The sequence below is a fragment of the Podarcis bocagei genome (genome assembly GCF_964188305.1).
Source record: "Podarcis bocagei genome assembly, chromosome: 1".
Taxonomy (NCBI): Eukaryota; Metazoa; Chordata; class Lepidosauria; order Squamata; family Lacertidae; genus Podarcis; species Podarcis bocagei.
This window is the reverse complement of record NC_138125.1, coordinates 110,686,461-110,710,079: the sequence shown is the minus strand read 5'-3', so window position 1 is coordinate 110,710,079 and position 23,619 is coordinate 110,686,461. Positions and strand designations below refer to the sequence as shown.

Here is a 23,619-nt window from a genome sequence, read left to right as displayed (position 1 = left end):
GCTACGGACTTGGTAATCAACATGCCAGTAGGCATCAGTGATAGAAACAAACATGGAAATCATTGCCAAAAAAGACCTCAGGACTTTTTAAGGTATGGCATTTTGTTGTGAAAGAGAATAAAGATTACATTGGGTGGAAGGTGTTGGAGGCTTTCTTGGAGGAGCTGTTCTTTAAAATAACCATCTTCCTGTACCCAAAAACAAGCATGAAAAAACAAGCACTACTACAGATCTATTTCCTTACACACAGCAGTTAGTTTTCAATGTTTTTAATTTGTACTATGGTTATGGTGATAACCATGAGGTCTGTGTAAACTAGGTCTGTTCACGTTTACATTACATCATATGAATGAAAACTGAACTATCATCACTAAGCCAGGAAGGTTTTATTTGCAACTTGTTTGTGTTTTCCACTGCCTGCTGGATCAGATTTTGCCAATTCATCATCTGTGAACATATGATCCCACATGACTAACAAAAATATCCTACAACTTCACACATTGCACACAGACAAATTATATTTGGAAAGTTAAGACAGTGCAATAATTTACACTGATGTATCAGACAAAGCAGGCTTTTGTGTATGAAAGTTCAAGCCACAATAAACATGCTTTCACGTTGACACAAGAAACCTTGTTGCTGCTTTTGCTGCAAGAAACATACACAGCTCCCCTTCAATAATTCATATACAGTAATGTTCACCCAAAATCATGCAACATTGCACCCTCTTCTTTGCACTTACCGTATTTCAACTGTCTGTGGAAGTTTGATCAGATTGGGCTTTTTGTTTTGATGATTAAAAGTAAGACTTTAGGAACTGTAATTAAAACTTTTTAAAAAGTAATTAACATACTGTATACTAACCTGTCCCAGACCAGGCATACCTCCTCCAAGACGTAGAAGTCTATCCATGTTTTCTAAAGAAAAGAAACAAAAAGAAAGGATACCTAGATTCTGATCTGTTTACTAAATTGTTCTCCATATAATTCACCTTCAGTCACTCAGTATGTCAAAAATATTGGTAGTAATTACAACACAACATCAGACTTCCTGTTAATTAACACCACATATTAATTCAAGAAGCTGTCTTCCATACTAATTAACAACCTTACTTTAACTGCATTGGTTTTGGGTTATCCCTGGATTTGAAAAACACAAGCATTTCTTGTTTTTTTTTATATATAGCTTTTGCAAAAATCATTGACATTCTCCTCACCTCACTTACCTGAAAAAGCATCTGCATAGCAAAGTAAACAAAACTCATCACCAGTATAATAGAATTCCCTTCAATTTGTCCAGAACGCATCAATATAAAAATAATTCAAAAGTGAAATTTTAACATCCTCATTAGTAAGTTCTGTGCTAATTAACTTACAGCTTGTCAGTTAGCATCAAAACTACATGTGAAAGACGCTGAACAAATTATAGATTTCTGAATTAGCATCAAAAGCTTTTCTTAATGAACTCATTACACCAAAAGAATGCTGTAAACATTAAATGCCTTTAGTTAAAATACTAAGGGCTATAGTTCTGTACATTTCCAATCTTGTTAAATGCGGAAAGGGATTAAACCACCAGCATTCTACCATTTGTTATATTGATCTAGTCCTAACACACCTCCAGGTACAACATGTCATTACTAGGTTCTGAAATCTTGAATATCTTAAAGCACAAGCAAACATGCATTTAAGTGCTCAGAATAGCTAAACTTCCTGAGCCAAGGCTCAACAGGCTCTAGAGCCAGAACTTAAAAGAGCCAGAACATCTCTCTCACCACTATCAACAGAGTCCACATTCCCAAGATGAGTGGTAAAGGCTTCCAGGGCAGAAGGCATGCAACAGGGGTGGGTAACCTCTGGCGTGCAGGCCTAATCTGGCCCACAAGGCTTCCCAATTTGGTCCGCGAGACAGCTGCAGTCAAGCCACACCCACCTGCCCTACACCTGACATCATATATGATGTCTGCTGAAGAGCTGCTTGAATAAGAGACTTTGCAAATTGCTTTGTCCAGCACTTAAATTAATGAATGTTAGTGCTCCAGTGAGCTGTGGTTAGAGATTTGGAAAGAAAGGTGTCAAAGGGGCTCCCTCTAACAGACAATCAGCTGGTGACAAGTTAAAGGGAGCCTCTTAGAAGGTGCACTAGGAATGTCAATCAGCACACACATTCAAAGGAGGTTTGCTCTAACTAACAATCAGCTGATTGACAGGTGGACGGTTCCCTACCTTGGCATATAACTTCAAGCAGGCTTAGATAATAGCATGGGGTGGGGTGGAAGAGAAAGGGAGGTTGAACTAAGAACATCTCTCTAGATATGCTTGCTCTAGATCTACCTGACTGTGATGGGATTTAAGAGAAAGGGATCCTTCAATACTTCATCTACTGATTGCTACAACTTCTCTCTTCCTCTTATTCAGGTGTCTACATAGTTGGTAAGAATGTAATATGCAATTTGCCCAAAGTGCTAAGCTACCTTTCAGTCTGGTTCCTATTAATTTCTGAATAAGTAGACAATTACAGTCAAGGGGTTCTTTATGCACATGTGAGTTCCAACATGTAGATAAAGTTCCCACATATGCAAATGTGGCCTTTCAAAAACTTCAGTATCAGGGCAGCTCTAAACACCACTATCTGCACATGAATGAAGCTCCCCACCACCACCACTGTAGCTCCAGATTGACTATACTGACACAAAAGCTCCATGATGGAGGCTTTGGAGCAAGCCAACAAACTTCAATATTACATCCAATATTTAACTCATTTAACTAAACTTTTATGACGAGAAAAGTTTCTAAGATTTAATAATTTTGTTCAAAAGTCTTAGTGAGAAAAGAACTAGCAGTAAAAGACCCTTGGCTTTCAAAGTCACATAAACCATAGGTGCAGCATGGAACTAGCTTTCTAATGCAGACAAATGTTCTCTGAAATACTCAATAATCAACTGATTATTGATACTTGAAAAGCGGTGGGCGCAGGTGATTGACGGTGCCTGCAAGCCCTCTTTTGGCCCTGCGGCAAGTTTACCTGCTCCATACCTGTCCTAGATTAGGTGTAGACAGGTGGGTATGGCTTGGCCAAAATGGCTTAATTATACCCGTGGGCCAGAAGTATCTCACTGCTGCTCTAGATAACAGAATTGGGTTCCTAAACAATTTAAGTAACACACAGCCAAACATCTAAAGCAGGCATGGCCAAACTGGGCCCTCCAGATGTTTTTGGGACTACAATTCCCATCATCCCTGACCACTGGTCCTGTTAGCTAGGGATGATGGGAGTTGTAGTCCCAAAACATTTAGAGGGCCAAGTTTGGCCATGCCTGATCTAAAGGAATAACTGAATCTATTCTATGTTTACCTTGTACTCACCCGGTTTTCTGTTCTTTTAAACAACTCTCTTCCTGAACTCAGTTGGCTGTCCAAATTCTAGTGTAGGTAAAGCTTAATTCCAACCTAAACAGAAGGAACAACAATTATTTAGAGTAAGAGAGCATTTCCACTGCTTTAAGCATTCAGTGCTCATACATATACAGTGGTTCCTCGAGTTACATACGCTTCAGGTTACAGACTCCGCTAACCCAGAAATAATACCTTGGTTTAATAACTTTGCTTCAGGATGAGAACAGAAATCATGTGGCAGCGGTGCGGCAGCAGTGGGAGGCCCCATTAGCTAAAATGGTGCTTCAGGTTAAGAATGAACCTCCGGAACGAATTAAGTATGTAACCAGAGGTACCACTGTAGTCAATAGCAGTGTTAGAAACTAGGACAGAAAAGCCATTTGCCACATGACTCCTGAAACCTAGGTTATGGGCCCCACAACAGAATGTCTAGCCACATTTTTTTCCAATTCAGTTACACTTTCTATTTATTTTTTTGAAACACATGAACTAATACACAGTTCACATCAGTGACCCATTCTTATTCATATTTTTAAAAGCAATTCTTAATTGGACAACACAAACATAAATGGGGCTCGGCCCCTGCAATAGTGGCTAAAACCATGTTATTTAAATTAATTAATATTTACAAATACTGGCATATTTTTCACACACACACACGGGAGAGACAAAGGGAAGGTCAGCCAGTGATCTCACTTGGGGGGGGGGGCAGGAGAGGCAAAGCGGCACAATGTCATGCCCGCAGTGGCAGCAGCTGTCAGCACCAACCTGGTGGGGTGACCGACACTTTCCTGCACAAGCACCAGTGATCTAAGTTGTGTGCAGGGTGGGGAGGCATTTCTCCTGCAACCTCAGTGGTCGGTGGCAGCAATTTTCCTGTGTCTCAGTCGCCACACATGGCGCCAAGGCTTCTTAAAGTGCTCACAATCTGCTAATCCTCGGTCGCAAAATGCACCTGGCGCTTGGCTAATTTCAAACCCTGGGCAACTGCAGTGTTTATTTTTAAAGCACAGGTGGTGACAATTTTGTGCGTGCTCAGTAGGAAAGGGTTTTATGATTAAAGAACTACCTTTGAAATTGTAATTTTGCAATGCTAAGAGAAAGATGCATATTGTATTTAGAACAACAAATGATGTTCCAATATACTCAGCTTTATTTTTAATTTTTTAAAACCTATTTTTATTAAAGATTTCTTGGTTTACAAAAGTATGTGTAATGTCTCTTTTTTCAAGCTTTATTTCTTGATATGCACATCAGTTTAATGAAGAGCTGTGTGCTGAAATATTTTTAAGCTAATAAAAAAACAGAATTAGCTAATAAATCCTGGAGTAACTCTCCAAGCACAAGCTAACTGCTATATTACCCATGAAAACTCTTCCTATTGTCCACTTGAATCATGTAACCTTATCTCTTATCACATTTATAGGTGCTAAATGCCAATTTGATTCAACTTGCCAAATTAAAATTGTCTATTTAGCAACACAGAGTAGCCATTGTTAAAACATATCAACAATTATATAATGGACTTTGAGGTCGCCACACTACTGTATTTAAAATTGAGGCCCCAGAAGTGAAAAGTGGACTGATTGAAGGAATAGTAAACTTTATCCTTCTGCCCTCCACACAGATCCAGTGTTGCATACAAGTGCTGCCAACCCTTAAGGAAGCTCCTAAATCCACTTCAAAAAACTAGTTTTATTATTGTCCTCAAAGCATGTTTAGGAGCACCCCGTAGCTCATTTTAATCTTGGTTGGCAACAGTCACACAATGCAGAACCCATTTTATTTTATTAACGATTAAGTGGTATATAAATAACTTAAATAAAATGGTAACATTTTCCAAGCGGTGTTTACCAGATGTAAGGTGAAAGGTAGAGGGGAAGATTTGCAGGCTTTTCAGATCAATCCCTAAATCCAAGTTAATTGTAAGTCTGCGCCAGTCCCAATAAAATGTTGGATGCAAGCCTTTATTAGCCATTTACAGTAGTTAAACATTTCATGAAAGCTGAAAAAGCATTTTTCACATTTTCATATGGGCAAGTTTTTTGCAGATGGATGCTGCTGAGGTGCCAAAAAATAATAGTTAATGAACAAGTACACCAGGAGTTCTGCACAAATGCAACAGGATCTCCAATTATCATAAATATTTGTATTTGCAAATATTTATGCATAATGCAGTATTGTTTTAATAACTATTCCAATGCAAAAATGCTTAGAATTTTAAGCTTGGGGGAAGCGTTGCCAAGAAAACAATGTAAACATTCTACTATTGGTTTTGTCAAACATTCTATTAATAGCTAGTTATACATTCTTTAATAGGCTACAAGATCCACAAACCCATTTTTCAATTAACTTCAACACCTACCACATGTGTATATGAGCATTCTCTACCCAGACATTCTGGGATGACAAGAGAAAGCTATCAATTATGTACAACAGAAAGAGACAGGGGGCCTCCCACCTGGTACTCAGATTTCTCTTGATTTGAACTCAGCTGCTAGACAAGAGAAGGCACCTTGAGCTTTTTCCTGACATGAACTGCCAAGGCATTTCCAAATACTGCAGCATGAAACCAACTCAGATTAGAATTCATCTGTATCAGTTTTGGATCATATGAAAGGACTAGCTCCTTGATAAATATGCAGCATAACTGAGTTACTTGTAAAAACAAAATTGTTGATTACAAGATCCAATGCTACACATAAGGCAATTAGCTAGTTTGGGCTAATTTTGTTGTTAAATTTTTGTCTTGCTTTTTCCATCTTATTTCTTCTTCTCTTACTTTTTAACAGAAGACGCTAAGCATGAACATTTTATAATTAAAAATGCAAACAAAACAAAAAAGTAGTTTGTTGTAGTTAATATACTATAGTAAAGTCAAAGAATGTAACACTGGCTAACAATCACTAAGCTACTACATGAATTTTATTACTCTGCAGATGGGAAACCACAATAAAACATATCATAAGAACAATACACAATTATTGCAATGACTGGGTCATCTTGAAGTGTGAACGACTGTATAGGCCTCTAGTGTAAAGGAATAACTTGCATTAGAAAGACATAGGGTCTCACACAAACATATCTAAATAGGAGAATCAAGAGAGATTACACAAATTATAAAGCCCTTACAAAATGTATAAACTACTATGCTTTCTTGTAAATAAAAAACAAAGACAGTAAGATATAGCAAACAAAATCTTTGGTACACAACTTCACAGCTACAGTGTTGGAGCAGTTAAAAATAGCTAGGTTTTTCTTTTAAAAGATGGGACTACTACCACCACAGGCAGTTATTGGGTTCAGAGTTCTTATCAGAGGCAGCAAGAGATCACTGGACTGCATCCTCAGTTCAGGTGCTTTTTAACAGCACCCCTCAGTAAAACTTCACCTGTTTCTACAATATTGCACGTTTTTGAAAAGGACCTGAAATTATGGAAACACTCCACAAGTTGAAAGCAGCATTTTGAACTCGGGAGGCTGACAGCCCTCTAAGTTAACAGGACTTACTCCCAGTTTACCTGAGTGCAAAATTTCACCTCACCTCAGGGTTTTAACCCCTTTTCTCCTAATACTATCCTTGGCAGAGAAAAATCAAAAGTTTGACGACCTTTCTTTCCGTCCTTCTCTTGGCAACAGCTTTAGATCAAGATGAAGAAAGAAAGAGACAGTAGTCAGAGATTATGATGGCATAACCAAGCCCTACACTTTCAAACAGAGTAAGTCAGCGATGGAGAATTTGTATAAGCAGGGCTGGGGAAAACGTGACCCTCATGATGCTGCTAAACCAACGGTGGGCAGGAGGTGTGTGTGTGTGTGTGCATGTATTCATGTATGTATTCATGTGTGTGTGTGCATACATACATACATATGACTATGAATATACATATGAATATGTATATGTGTGTGTGTGTGTGTGTGTGTGTGTGTGTAAACCACCCCAAATATATATTTTCTAATGCAGGCCACAATTAATAAATAATAAATTATACACACACGTAGTGTATATATTTGGGGAGGCCTGCATTAGACTAGACCAGATAGGCTCCTGAACCAGCTTTTAAACAATAACAACAACGTCTCTCTCTCTCTCTCTCTCTCTCTCTCTGTGTGTGTGTGTGTGTGTGTGTGTGTGTCTGGGGAGGCCTACATTAGACCAGTTTTTAAACAATCATTAACAACAACATACAGTATATCTCTCCCACCGAAATTAGAAACCCGAGTCCCGATGGGTCAGAGAAGCACGGCGCCCCTTGGTTCTGAACTGCGACTTTCGCAGCCGCCTCTGGTTGTTTTAGATCCTGGAGATCAAGATAAAAAGCGAAGTAAACTTGACGAAGCGGCCAGCGCCCCTTGCCTCTTGGCTCGCCTACAACTCCCATGGCGCTGCCCCTCACCCCGCAGCTATCGGGTCATCCTGGCAGGGGGGTTCGTGAACCCAACGAAGCCCGGAGGGCAACCACGCCGGCTACTCCCGCGTCACAGACCGCCCTCACACGCGCGGGCCCGAGGCCTACCTGGCCGCTCGAGCCCTTCCGTGTCGCCGACAGCCGCGCTCGCCGCCGCCTTCCGCTCAGCCGGGCCGCGATGAATCAGCCCGATTCATTCAAAGCCGGCGCACCGTCCCAGGCCTTCCCCCTCACGCCTTGCACTCTCAGACAGCCTTCCCCCGAACACTTCCGGAGGCCAAAGGGCGACGCCCGTCTTCGGCTTCCGTTCCACGGCGGCGACCAATAGCACGACCGAACTCGGAGCCATGGCGACGGAACGTCCCGCCTACCATGACTCCCTTTCGCCGCTTCTGCTGCTTCTCCGGCTACGGCCCGCCTCCTGGGTTGCCCGGAGCTTCGTGGCCTCAGCCCTGTTGTTCCCTACATGTCCCCCCCCAAACCCGCCTACGGCATACGACGTAAGCGCGTTTGACCGTGTGTTGGTACGCGCGGGACCCTGATTGGCCACCATACCCAGCGCGTGCCTGTTTCATAGTTGCTGTTGTTATGAGACTCACTCCCACCTTTATCTATCTATCTATCATCTATCTATCTATCTATCTATCTATCCGCACATTCAGCGCACATGGCTCTTCCCTCTCCAGATAATCCTGGGAACTGTAGTTTCTTAAGCTCTGTGAGGAGTTTTATTTATTTATTTATTTATTTAATCAATTATTCATTCATTCAGTGCTTTTTTTCTGGGGGGATGCATACCCCTAAACATTTTGCGAATCTTTGTACTTCTGTCCATTTACTTTATTTTTCCCGATTTGAACTATAAAATGCTGATTTTTCTTGAGTCAAAATGAGAGTACCCCTAAACATTTTTTTTAGGAAAAAAGCACTGCATTCATTCATTCATTCATTTAATTTGCATACTGCTCTATACCAGCAGGTCACAGGGCGGTTTACAAGATAAAATCATAATATAAAAACACAAAATATATACCATAAAAACAACCCAATAATGCCCCCCAACACATTTTAAAAGGGCATTGGATGTCTGTCAATCAAAGGCTTCATTAAAGAGGAACATTTTTGCGTGGGACCTAAAGGAAACTACAGTTCCCAGGATTCCTTGGGGGAAAGCAATGTGCTTCAATTGTCAGACCATCAGTATTGTCAACATCAACTGGCAGCAGTTTTCCAGGGATGTCTCCCAGTTCTTCCATTAGATTGAACCTGGGATCTTCTGCATACAAGTATAAGCTTCACCGCTGGTCTATGGCCCCTCTCACCACCACACCCAATTTTATTGTCATGGCAGTGTCTTAGGCTGAGAGAGAGCGAATGGGCCTGGGCAGAACGGGTCGTCCTCTTATATACCTGCTGGGATTGACAAGGCATATGACCCTCACCTGAATCTCATAGCTCTCCTGTAGCTGTCTGTGATTAGTTATCATTAACTCTTGGGGGAAATAATTAACATCACACGTCATGTGTATGGAAGTTGCCGAACCAATTAACCAACTAGAAGGATTACTGTTAATAGCATCAGTTTTCCTATAACTTGATTTTGCTGGATAGCTTTGATGAACTGCAAAAGCATTTATAGTTTGCTTTCTGTTGCTGCCCTGGAACATTTCTTTATTAGTGCCACTTTGTTTTGTACAATTCCTTGCAAATGAAGGAAAACAACTTTTCTGCTTGTATATGTTGATAATATAATTTTGGTTACTGAAGACAAACAAGATTGTACAAAAGCAAGACTGGAGGCAGGCCTGGCCAGGACATAGGCATCCTGACTGTGACAAAGGTGACCTGTGTGCTTGCTTGCTTAACAGCTGTTGGGAACTTCAAGGTCCCTGTTCTCCCTTCTTATAGTCTTTGTACTGGACCTGGAGACTCCAATAGAGAGCATTCCATGTCAAGAAGGAGGACAAGTGGGCACTCTATCAAATGACAGAGTAGGAGTTACACGGAGCAGTATGCCTCACTCTCCCCAGACCTGCTCTCTTTTGGCCTGTATTTTGGAGCTTTATAATTTAGGAAGACTTTGGAAGAACTGGTTGACAAGTCTTATCAGTCGCTGATTTATGAGCAGATTTTATTTCCTGCTATTCTGTGCTTCTGCTTCACCAAGGTTTACACCGGCGTAATAGAGTTGGCCAGGATGCCAGAAGGGATACAATTTATGAGCTTTCCCCATTATCTGCACAGCAGGGGCTGTTCAGTCAACAGTGCAAAGGCTGAGCTCCTAAGGGGGCCCCTGCACCAGGGTAATCTAGATGGATTTTATTTATATCTATAAGATTTTGCAGACTTTGGCTGTGATCTGGGGCCCTACCAAACAAAAAACAAAAAAAAACAAGTTGCGCCCCACTGCTTCAAATTGGGCCCCACTAGCTAGCTCTGAGTCTCATAGTTGCTGGGCCTGTTGCCCTGCCCTTGCATGGGTTTGCAATTTGGGGAGAGGGGAGACTGCGGCACTGGGGAGAGGGTGGGCTGGTGAGGCCCCCTAGATTTAGAGGCCTTAGGCTTCAGCCTACTTAGCCTATACATACCATAAATCCGGCACTGGCTGGGTGTTGCTCATGCATGCAAGTTTTGTGCCATCACCGAAAAGCTGGGCCATATTCCCCATTTCAACAAAAAATCAGATATGCTTTTTCTTTAATAGGTTGAAGGGAGGGGATATATACCAGCATTTTGATGAGAGCATTGTGTGGACCCTGCACAAATCGGAGCAGTATCAAGTCCACAATAAGCTTCCCAAGTCTGATATGCTTAACTACTACTGCACAGTTTTGATCTCTTTACAGTAGGGATGGCAAACTTCTAGCTCTCCCATCACACCTGATCTGACCATACTGGCTGGGACTGTTGGAAGTTGGAGTCCAACATCTGGAGGGCCGCAGGTTCCCCATCCCTGCCCTGCAGGTTATGGATGGTATCCTAAAAACAATTTATCCAGGAGCAAATCCTGCTGAAATCACACATACAGACAGGTTGCATATGTTTACAATAGCAAACTCCACCAAGGACAGCAGAAACACAATTGTCTCTTAAGGATACAGCATTACTCAGGTCATTTCATGTGACCTTTTATTCCACATAATAAATTTTGTAGGGTTAAAAAAAAAGTGAAGCCTGTCTAAACATCAAAGCAACTTGCATTTTCCAGGCATATGCATCTGCAACTCATATGCATTGGTCACATGTAGTGATTTAGACCTGGATTTAATGCATTTCCTACCGAGAAATGCGGCACTTGTAAGGAAAGTGTTACTGTAGGTAAATCAACATACTGTCAGTGAAGATGTCTTTGGATGGAGGTTTCTTGCTTCACAAGGAACACATTTTGGTGAATGTGATCATTCAAGAACTTAATTTAGGAAATATAAAAGCAGCTGTGATGCAAACAAGAAAGTCTTAGTGTTGGAAAAAGCAAGTTTGTACCCAAGTTTTGCTAGTGTCATAAAGACTTTTCAGACTTCATGAAATGGAATGCCTACCATCATAGTATTAATGATATACCGTACTTTTCACTCTATAAGACGCACCAGACCATAAGACGCACCTAGTTTTTGGAGAAGGAAAACAAGAAAAAAATATTGTGAATCCCAGAAGCCAGAACAGCAAGAGGGATCGCTGCGCAGCGAAAGCAGCGATCCCTCTTGCTGTTCTGGCTTCAGGGATAGCTGCACAGCCTGCATTCGCTTCATAAGACGCACACACATTTCCCCTTACTTTTTAGGAGGGGAAAAGTGAGTCTTATAGAGCAAAAAATACGGTAAATATTTTTGCCTATCAACAAGTAGAACTTTCCTTTTTCCTCTTTCCAGAGCTGATCCCCCAAGCCTTTTATAGCATTTTTCTTTTCTTATGTAACTGCAAAATGTGCAGAAAGTTTATTAAGAATGTGGCGGACGGGAGGAACAGAATTAAATAATCTTGAATGTGTGACCTCAGTTTATGCCATTCATAACAAGGTGGATTGAGTTGCTTGCCTTTCATTACAAAATAGCCTGCTTTGTGTCCATTATATATGGATTGGATTGACTGGGAACCGAGCCAATATTTCCCTTTATTGAAGAGACAATTTGTAACTCACGCAATGCTATTACAGGATTCCAGCGTTTCACGAGGTAATCATTTTGATGCAACAGTTCCTTGCAGGTGCAAGAATCTGGACTCAAACAAGAGATTTCTTATTCAATTCAACTGCCAAAGCAGTTCCAAGCACATAAACGAGTGTGTGTGCTTCCCTGGACATGAATATTCAGGCCATCTTTCCCTCTTCTTTGCTTGCACCATCAAGAACACATTTCTCACAACATGAAGTAAAACAAGCTTTTAGGAAAATACTGCATCCCTTCCCCCTTCAGGCAACCAAATCTACAGAGCAATCCTGTATGTGTAGAATGGGACTAAGTCTCAGGTAAGACTAGGGCAATAGAATGATTTCATCCTGGCAAAAGTTCATACTTAACATTGGAGTGTTCAAATAACTATATTAACAACTATCACAGCAAAATGAAATGGAGGGAAAGTGAAATAAACAAATTCCAAGATAATGTGGAAGGTGAATCCCAGGTCTAAACTAGGTTCAAACTAATCCTTTAAGCTTTAATGTGAGCTGATAATATTTATCAGGACATACTAGGACAGAGACCCTGTTGAGGTCCCCATTTATGTGTTGGTTTTATGAAAACATACAATTTATATGCAGCTTAATATTATACAATCTCTAAGCAGTTTACACGAGATATACTAAATACAAAATAGGAATAAATACCAGGGGAGAAAATCAACATCTGTAAGGGGTGAACTACAATTTCCAGAATTTTGGGGGGAGGGAGCCATGTGTTTTAAATATGCTGTGGATGTGCCCAGATGAAAAAAGCATTTGAGAAATTAAGAGACAAAGCAGCGCTCTAAGGCTGGAAATGGCTGTCTTTGCGTAGGGATGGTAAGGTAGTGGGGGCTATTTCAATGAAGGGAGGACAGAAAATCCTCTGAAAAACACAAAACAAACTAACATATTACCATGTACTGCTTTTTTTTCCATACTTGATTTTACTTCCTTTTGCCAGCAGGGAAAAGGGATGGACTGGTGAAACTTCAGCAATCCTTGAATGCTTTGCATGACTAGTGTACCTCATGTATCTGGCTTTCAGACCTGCAGGTTTTGCAGGTGGTAGAGATGTCACCACACTACACCGCAGCCTCTAGGTGGTGACAGCACTGTCCAAAATCAGGATTAGTGTACTATAAACTGGACTGGACTTTAAAGGGCTTAGAGTTGGGTCTGATAAGCATCTATGGATGCCCAACAGTCAAAATAAAACCAATGTCCTTGGACTTTGCAAAATTCTATTCTACTTCCACACCTCATTTTGTGCTTGTTTCATACTACAGTATTTTTTCTTCTTCCTCGTGACAAATAATTTCTGAGTAAATAAAATAATTCCACATTTTAAGTTTGCATTTCGGCTGTCCCATCTTTAATTCTTAAACCTACTGCCCTTTTAATGCAACTGTATCATAACCAGCCCTTTTGACATATATTTTTTAGATTTGTAACCCAGTATGACATAATATTAAAAACCTTTTTATCAACCATTATTTAAAATGCCTTTAGAAATTTACCTTATTTTAATCTTAAATCTATTTTTATAGAGAACTCAGTATACAGTACTATCTGAATATTTTTTCCATGGTGCTTACTTTACAATATCGCTTCAGGGATTTTATGTAGTCATGAGGCATCTTCCTCCCCACCACCATCTTCAGAGCTGAGCCCAAAATATAGAATTTGTTTATGCGATCCATTTTCCCAAGTTATCAACACCTTAACTAGCTTCCATCTCTAATTTGTTTACATGTTCACAGATTTAATCAGAGGCCAAAGTGAGCTGGAAGTGAGGGGGAAGCCCTAGATAATTAGGTCTTCTCAACTCATCTCCATTTCATTTCAGTGTAAGTATCCATATAAACAATAACACAGTTGTGATTTCAATTGGAACAGTGGAAGTGGAATTAAGAATCCTCTGTAGTATGCAGTATCCCCCAAATCACCTGAAAACAGCAAATCTGCTTGGGATTTACTCATCACACAAACAGGGTTTGCTTCTCCCAGATAAAAAAGAATGAATTAAGGACCTCTGGTATTTCATATTGTTTCTATGTACACTATTCAGGGCAGCTTACAAACACTTTACAATCAAAACAAAAAATTCAATTAAAAATGTGATTCCTCTCTTGTATTTTTTTGTCTTTTTATTGAGTGCCTTGTTTTATACGATACTATGATTTTAAAATGTTGTGAGCCACCCTTAGTAGTGTGCAGATGCTTAGAAAGGTAGTATATATCACTCAGTTCTTTTTACATGAACAGGTTAATAAAATAAAGATAATCACATTGTGAAAACAGTGGCAGGAATTAAGATAAAAACGCATAATATGACGGGGTTCTGACCAGAATTTTGCACGTCCAAGATGCTTGGTTTCTGTTTTCTAGGGCTTTTCAGAGGTATAAGAATCCAACACAAAGAGAAGTTGCACAGGTTAATCCAAACTAAAAGAAGCTGTGTGGATAAATCAAATATGTATTCAGGGTGTTTTTCAGCCTCTGTTGTGGCATTCGGTCTTTTCTGATGTCAATTTGCTCTCATAAACAAAGAGTTAACAGCAGGTATGCGCATGGCAGAGGTACCTTTGAGTCTCAAATGAGTATTACATTCCTGAAGAAATAACCATTAAAATGCACTGTCTCTGCCCTGCAGGATTTTACAGAACTTGCATGAAATTTTAACACATATTAACAGACTCCACTGTATCTCATAACGTGTACATTCTGGAGATATATTTAACTGTGGCACCCAGACTTTAACTGAACGGCATAGTGAATGCACTGTGATTCGGTGATCACTCATCTCTATAAAACAGGATTGCTGCATGCTTGCCACGAGAGGGAGGAGAACATTAGAAATTTTGGCATAACCTAAATCAGATTTAACTATGACTTACAAAGCCATGTGTGCTGTGACCTGCAACATGCTTGAAAGCCTCAGTTTTTGCTGTCACAGGTAGACAGAAAACAAGAGCATTATGCCAAATAAATGTTTATCATCTTCAACCCTATATTACAGCAAGCACCTTACCCTCTGAAATAGCCTTTTGGAGTCACAGGCAGCTGCAGTCCATGAGCACACGTCTACTGCTGGTTTTATGAGTCATCAAACCCGACATGGGCCTCTCCAAAATCTCTTTCTAGTGGGCATTCATTACAGTTTGTGTTCGGTGTGTTCAGTGGTGTAGCATGGGTTGTCAGTGCCCGGGGCTGCACAGAGGGAGCTGGTGGGAGGGAGGGAAACAAATTGTAGGCATGCACAATCAATGGCCTAATGGCATCCATGTGACCCAGAACATTGCAGCCACAGAGATAAGAAAAGAAAAGTTGCTCCACTGTCTGGAGAGTTCACTTCCAGGTTCACGTGGAGAAACCATTTTCAACACAGCCCAGTGACGGAAGCACACACCTGTATTGAGGCAGCACCAGGTGTTGAAATTTTGCACCCCTACCAATTTTGTCTGCAGGGTGCAACCACCTGTGTGGCTCCTCTCCCATGCTATGTCATTGATTATGGTGCCAGGGCAATGATTCATAATTCAACTTTCAATACCGTTTGTTCCTGCAGAAGTTTCAGGATTGACAGCCCCTGCTTCATTTCCAGTTAGTATATGCTCTGTAACCTCTTGCTGAAATTCTGTTACTTTTTATGCCACAAATGTTTTGGGGAGGGTGGGTATATTGTCACGCTTTTCCTGTGCTGTGGTGCACAAGCCATAGCTGTCAACTTTCAGATTTGAAAATAAGGGATCAGTAGCCTCGAAAATAAGGGATCAGCAGCCTCACCTGTCCCAGGGACAGTCTACGGGATATCTAACAATCTGGGATAGCAGCGGGAAGCAGCGGGAAACGGCACTGGAATAAGGGAATTTCTCGCAAAAAAAAGGAAAGGTTGACAACTGTGGCACAAGCGCCTCTCCAAATGACAATATTGGGATTACATTGGGAGAGCTTCACTGAATAAGTAGTAAAGGGGAATGGTGTGTGGATGGTTCCGTCTAAACCACCACTCATACACAAGTGCCACATCAGTGACATGTTGCAGAATACACCTCAGAAAAATGCACAGTGGTGGGGTCCTTGGAAGCAAAAATGCTACATCTCCCCTGATGCTGATTTGAATTTAGCTTTGCTAAACCTGTAGATCCAGTACTGGCATTTTAGAATATAAAGTGACAACAGACTTTCACTGTTATTCTTAATGATATATCAAGTCATCGTATTGTTTTCTCATGAACGATACGAATATCGTAATATCATAATATAAATATCTATTCAGAACAAGAAAAGAGGGGAAACAAGAGAAATATTTACATTAGGAAGTACAGTGAATTAATTGCATATGTAAAACCAATATCCAAGTTGTTACTTCTGACAGATGGTATTTTATATTTTGATGTTAAATATATATATTCTTAATCATATATGTCAAGGAAAAGAGACCATATGTTGTTAAACACTTCCAAATCATCATTTATTACGAGGGGCCTCATTCTACTATGGTCGCATCCGGCATGACATATATTTGACATGCTGGATGAGACCATGGGGAGGTGAGGTTCTTGATTGCTCCTCATAATAAGTGGCAATCTGGAAGTGTCTAAAATACATCTACCCCATTTCTGCAATTATTGGTTAGTTTTCATTGTAAAGGTGCCACATAATTATTTTTCGTGTCTGACTTACGTCTCTAAAAACAGAAAGACCCATGAAGTGTTAATGGGGGAAGGACCAAGGGAAGTTTCACTGATGAGGCTAAGCATGTCTTCTAGGCTGAAGTCTCATGGTAGTTGTTGGTTTCTCAATATTAACGGTGAACGCGATAAAAGCAAATGCAGCTTGCGCAATTATAGCTGACTGGGAAGTGTTGCGCAACAAAACCTCTGGACTTTTTGCAGTCAGGAAGGTGAATGATGAAATGCACTGGGAAGTGTGGGGGAACCCTTGCTTTGGTGCAACGTCATCAAACAAATCAGAGTAAATGCTCATTAAATAGCCAATGCCATCTAATCCCCTGTAAGGAAATCAGGATCAATACTCAATAAACAGGTCATCTGGAAATGTGCTAAGTCTTGTGGCTAAAAACACCCTTTGTGACTCTTGTCAAAAACAAAATGTCATTTCAAAAAAAGGGGGGGTTGAATAGCTTCTCAGCCTTGTCATGCGATTATAGGCGGCAACCATTTCGCATGGGGTTTTTGTCCCTGGCCCCCATGTGCATTGGCAGAGTGCGCATAAGCTCACTCCACCTGCTCCGCCCCATTACCCCTCACCCCCATTACTCCCTGTTCTGCCCTCTTCTGGGTTCAAAAGGACCTGCGTGTCAGCATCAACTGGAAGCACCCAAAATTGCCACCTGTATAATAAATCTTCACAAATCGAACACAGGGATGGTAGTAACATCCATAAACATAGACATCCATGTATTCAGATGGTTATAAAAATTATCCCAACACGATTCTGTCGTTATAATATATGTGCACTCCAATATAGTGAAGTAGACTACAGTGGTACCTTGGGTTACATACGCTTCAGGTTACAGACTCCGCTAACCCAGAAATAGTGCTTCAGGTTAAGAACTTCGCTTCAGGATGAGAACAGAAATCGTGCTCCGGTGGCGCGGCAGCAGCAGGAGGCCCCATTAGTTAAAGTGGTGCTTCAGGTTAAGAACAGTTTCAGGTCAAGAACGGACCTCTGGAATGAATTAAGTACTTAACCCGAGGTACCACTGTAATTACAATAGGCTTTCACAACCTAGGACTATATATGTGTATAGACTACACAAGCAGGAACCCAAATCCACTGTGATTCCCATTGAACTGGAGAGTCTATACGCATACTAAGCCATATGTACATGGCCATCGCTTTCTGACATAGCACAGAATGCATGGAGGTTGGGAGTGGGATCAATGGTGTGCCACATCAGAGATGAGGGCAGCCTTGCTTCCCCATCCATGCTTTTGGGAGGGAGTGTATGAACATCCCTTTGTCACTCACCAAGTCAAAGGTAGGTCATATGTGGCAAACTCCTGCAGGGGCTTGAAAAATCTCCTGTTTTCCCCCTGCCTGATTGGATTTCTACAAACAAGAGTTTGTTAAGGTGGGAGGGGGGAACTATGTGGCTTGAGCACTATCCACGTGCTTGGTTCATCACGCAAGTAGACTGGTTACAAAACATTGAGGTGTCAACACTTTAATGACTACATCATGTTGACCCAGCAGTAGTATGGGAGAAACATCGTATGCCAGAAGGTCTGAAAGTTCCAGAGGATTTTTCAGGCTGTTCTCAGGGTTGTGTGGATGGTGTTTCAAAAACGAGGAATCAGGAAGCAGACCGTTGGAGGATAGGAGAATCAGTGGCTTCTAACCATCATGGCTATGTTCTACCTCCACTGCTGGATACAATATACTTCTGAATGGACCACTGGGCTGATCCAACAGGGATCTCCTTTTGCTTTTATGTTCCCATTGTGTGCCCCTGAAAGAAGTACAGTGGTACCTCGGGTTACAGACACTTCAGGTTACAGACGCTTCAGGTTACAGACTACGCTAACCCAGAAATAGTACCTCAGGTTAAGAACTTTGCTTCAAGATGAGAACAGAAATCGCACAGCAGCGGCATGGCAGCGGCGGGAGGCTCCATTAGCTAAAGTGGTGCTTCAGGTTAAGAATAGTTTCAGATTAAGAACGGACCTCCAGAACGAATTAAGTTCTTAACCCAAGGTACTACTGTATTTCACCTTAATTGTGTGTGCGTGGGGAAAGTCTTCAGTTTGTTCAGTAGTAAGGGAGGTGATCCGTACATGCACAGAAGTACTTTCATTTTTAAGAAAATTGAGAAGGGGCAAGGCATGTTTTGGGGTGGGGTTGCTTCTAAATGACCATGACTAAAGGAAGAGATATGGCCTACAAGACCAACAATACCTCTCTGCAGTTGATTTCCCCTCTCTCTTCCCCATTGGTGACAGGAAATGAAAACCAGGACAATATTCATGTGTATCACATTTTATATGATGTGAGAAGTGAATCAAGCTCCGTAAAGATGAATCAAATCAAGCCTTCTGCATCTATCTGACTGAAGGCGAAGTTTGTAGAACACTGGAGAAAATGGAATTGGAATTGGGAAGGTTGAAATCCTTCACACTGTCATATGCAAGGATGCTTCCATTTATTGTTTGTTATCTACTAATATAGAACTGAGAATGACTGGGAAGATATGCTCAAATGTTCTAAGAACAATTTGGTCCATGCAAGGGCGTCACTGGTGCGTGTTTCCAAAACACACTTCTGAAACACAAGAAATGTTGCAGCTACAAAATAAAGCTTGGTGACGTGAGTCTGAATTGTGAGAAGGCAGATAGACTAATTAGATGGAAGTTATAAATGACAATCAAATCAAAGCGATTCTTGCATATGGCACTGGAAGGAAGAGAGTAACAGTGAGCAACAACAGGCTTACTAATGCCTCATTTGGAAAACCAATGTACTATTCAGACTTCTTGTATCATGCTCTCCCCACAAGACTGGTGAAAACTAAACTCAATTGTTGATTCTTCATACTTACACTTCACACTGGCAGTATACCTTTGAATCCTTCCCAGCCTCTTATTAGGGTACATATGGACTAACATAGCAAGAATAGGGTAGGAAGCCAGTTGCAGCTCTTTGAGTTGGAATATACTGGGGACTGAAGTAGAAATGTGCTCTTCAGTTATCTTGAGGGGAATGGGCTATGCTCTGTAGTTTTCAATCCTGAGGTTTATTTTTCAAAAACAATTGGGATTTTCAAAGTGTCACAGGCTGAATCACGTTTACTCCCCCAAAATCTGTTTTTTTTGGGGGTGTGTGTGAATTTTTGGGATCAAATATTTTCCAGATGTGGCCCAAATGCATTTGTAATATTCTCCAAATGTTTGCACCCTATATTTGAAACCCAATGATGCATTACTTCAGTATTTGATTGTTGAACATTGCCTTGAAAAGCTGGCTAGTATGTTTCTACCTGCTTCCCACACTAATTTGTCTGTTGGGATCCCCTGTGCACCAGCCATGTGCTTATGCAATGTGCATGGCAGAGCATGTTCTGAGGTCTGCACCAAGTTCATGTGGGGCACTGTAAAACCTCAACACCACACCTTTTTTTGGGTGGCCACCACTTCCCCACAGAATGCCGAAATGGGGGTAAATATGGGGTGAGCTTTTGATGCCAATGGCATTGTGTGGATCCTGCCAGAAATGGCACACTTGAGTAGTACCCATCCCACAATAAATCCAATACTCATCTTAAAACACGTCTTGTCTCTATTAAGAACAGCAGACAACTTTCTCTGGGAATAATTTTTCTATTGTTTACAACCACGATATGCAGATGATCACACCAAAAGTTTATATCCTGGTGTTACATGCCATCTGCCATTCTCAAGGGTGAGGAAATGGCACTTTGAACTTTTGCAAAGTTTTCCAGATGGTACAGAGAAGATGTGCGCTACTACTATAATTCAAAATGCTGGTGATTACTTTTAAAGTCCTAAACAGTTTGGCTGGGTATGCGGAATGTATATAATTTGATCTCATCCTAGAAGTTATCATTCCAAAACAATACAAACTGTGTTCATCCATAAATAAGCATGTGTTTCATTTGAAACTAGCTCCATATTTGTATATAATATATGTGTTTATATATTAGGGTGTCCTAAATTCTATGAACCAGGCAGAGGGCCTTCTCAGTAGTCGCGCCCGCCCTGTGGAATGCCCTCCCATCAGATGTCAAGGAAATAAAGAACTATCTGACTTTCGGAAGACACCTGAAGGCAGCCCTGTTTATGGAAATTTTAAATGTTTGATGCTTTATTGTGTTTTTAATATTCTGTTGGGAGTTGCCCAGAGTGGCTGGGGAAACCCAGCCAGATGGGCGGGATATAATTTATTATTATTATTATTATTATTAACCTTATGTGAGAGGAAAAAGGCTTCCCCCTATAATAAACTATAGTAAGCTATAAATAGTAAATTACTTACCATATTCAAATTAATCTCTTCAACTGCTCTATGCAAATTATTTAATAAGATCTTCAGAGGGTCTTCAGGGATCTTATACCATGTGATCTTCTCAATGTAATAGAAGACAGTTTTGACATGCTAGCTACCACTTATTATACTCAAGAATGCTGCATTCTTGTACATGTTTGCTAATTATTGAATGACTTATTAGTTATTTTTCAGAGTCAGCTCACATAGGCATTATTTGATTTGTCATCAGTTGATTATTTGGTACTTGGTGACTCTTGCCTGAGCATGTGGATGTCACCATTGGAAAGTACGGAGATTTTGAGTTAAAGTTCTGTTTGTGTTTCACACATACAAGTCATCTCTTGATGCTGTTGTCTAGTGATGAACATTAGGAATGTGAACCCCATTGGCAAGTTCATTGCACACATGCTAGCTTGACGTTACTGCTTCATGCAATAACAGCTATTCCTAATGATACCATTCCCCATTTTTTACAAGGCTTTGTTGCTTATTTTTGACATAGCAGAACCATTCTTATGGGTCTTTTTGCCTGCCTGGAAAGAATAGCATTTCAAATTTGTCATGTGTCACTTAGACAAAGCTTAGGAATTTCATTGCAGCAAACCTATTATGTCACAGCATAAAAACCCAATAGGAAGCCTTTTGGAAATTTAACACTTATTGCAGCTTAAGTATTTTTCTTATGCCACAATAAATTTGTTAGACTTTAAAGACACCGGAAGAGGCAAATGGGGCTACCTCTCTGAGGTAGGTTAGAAGAGTTACTGTTACTCCAAAACTAGATAAAATTAAAGGGTAATTATAAAAGGTCCTATGATCAGCTTCAGATGCTGATTTTGCAGTCATTGATAGAATATTTTTTTCCATTGGTTGGAGCATAAAATAAGTAACAGTATGCAAATGATTGTTAAGCAGACCATCTGTGTCATTTACAAGACCATTAATTGCATGAAAACTAATGCTTCGTGCAGTACTAAGCTTTAAGATGAAGCTTCCCTCAGAAAGCAGCCTGTGAATAAATATCACAGCTAGAGCCTTCAAAATAATCCCAGACAATTTGGTGCTGTTGATAAACTGGAAGGGAACTGGTCACAAGGCAAGTCAGTGAAAGATATAGGAGCAGAAGACAGGTGGAAATATGGGACACTTGGGAAAGGGTCTATTAGGGTGATAGTAGCTGAGCAGGTTTGAATGGGAGAAAGTGGCCCTTCAGTTACTCAGGCCTCAAGGCAGGTAGAGCTTTAGAGGTTAAAACCAGCACCTTGAATTATGGCAGAAACATGTTCCTTGAAGTACATATGGATGCTCAAGATGCTGGTCTTAAAAGTTGTTTAGTAAATTGCTATTGGCAGACCTCTCAAACTGTGAGCTTGGCAGAAGACTCTAAGATAGTTTATATGCTGTGCCACCAGGCCAGGTGAGAGAGTTACCAGTACATCTATCACCCCATAATCTTGATGATGCCCAGTTCCATCTCTTTTTTCCATCTCATCCCAATGAAGCGGTAGATGCTCCCAATAGGGAGATGGACAGAGTAGGCACGAGCATTCAACTGCCTAACAGTGTCTACAGCACCCAGGATATCATAGCCACAGAGATAAGAAATGAAGAGTTGCACCATTGTCACTTCCCAGTTCTCATGGAGAAGCCATTTTCAATGGAGCCCAGTGACTCAAGCCAGCAGCTGTATTGAGACAGCACCAGGTGTTGAAATTTTGTGCCCCTAACAATTTTGTGGCAAGGGGCTACCACCCTCGTGGCCCTCCTCCCACTCTACTCCACTGGCCATGAAACTGGGGGGGGGGGTGTAGAAAAGAGTGATTGAAATGATCCTGAAGTTGGAGCAACTTTCCCATGGAGAAAGATTATGTCTTCATATTAGAAAAAAGGCGAACATGAGTTGGAGGGGGATGCATAGTATGGAGAAAGTATTTAAAAAGAGGTTTTTCTAGAGTCTGAGGCTGTCCAACATACCTGAACATTAGAACATGCAGGACAGACAAAAAGAATGGTTTCATCACAGTACATAGTGCATAGCTGAACTATGAATTTTGCTCTATATAGACAGCAGTGATGGTCATCCCCTGGGCGTTTGGTTGGCCACTATGGGAACAGAATTCCAGATGAAATGGCGCTTTGTTCTAATCCAACCAAGTTGTTCAAATGTTCTTATGATTCAAAGATGCCATATGTACTTTTGCTGCCTTTCCCCATTGCTGCCATACTTACCTAAACCGATTCACACATCCAGCCACCCATAGGGGTGGCCACCTAAAAAACACACATGCACAACGAGCCTGCTCTGTTTTGTGTGAAGTGGCTCCCTACATGTTCACGACACTTTCCACAACGCCCTGATTTATGGTGGTGCGATGAAACTGCATTGAAACTGCACGGGGAGCCACTGCGCACAAATGGCGTCCCATGGGCCGCAACTTCCTCCTGGGGGCCACCCAGGTGGGTGGTGGTAGCATCTGTGAATTAGGCCTCCCCATATTGAGGTCTGGGAAAGAAGCCGGTGGGAGGATGAGAAAGTGAGAAGGAAGGGTGCTTCTCTCTCAGATAGCCACATTCCTTTCATTATTGTGGAAAACTTGGGTACCGTTTGCTGGCAATATTTGCCTAG

At 41.0% G+C, this 23,619-nt stretch overlaps 1 protein-coding gene across 6 annotated transcripts in view; it reads right to left on the bottom strand.

The window, feature by feature from the left end:
• The window catches only part of PSMD14 (proteasome 26S subunit, non-ATPase 14), a 58,808-nt gene extending 50,582 nt beyond the window's left edge, over positions 1-8,226 (bottom strand). The window contains exons 1-4 of one of the 6 annotated variants that reach the window (XM_081199075.1): positions 7,913-8,226; positions 7,585-7,696; positions 3,355-3,449; positions 865-917 (exon numbers count right to left, since the gene is read on the bottom strand). In XM_081199075.1, coding sequence (XP_081055201.1) covers positions 865-912 — 48 coding nt within the window. In that variant the 5' untranslated portion in view covers positions 913-917; positions 3,355-3,449; positions 7,585-7,696; positions 7,913-8,226. The remainder of the gene's footprint in view (positions 1-864; positions 918-3,354; positions 3,450-7,584; positions 7,697-7,912) is intronic. The other 5 variants (XM_081199073.1, XM_081199072.1, XM_081199071.1 and 2 more) reach the window with 5 other exon arrangements.
• Positions 8,227-23,619: the final 15,393 nt, after the last annotated feature.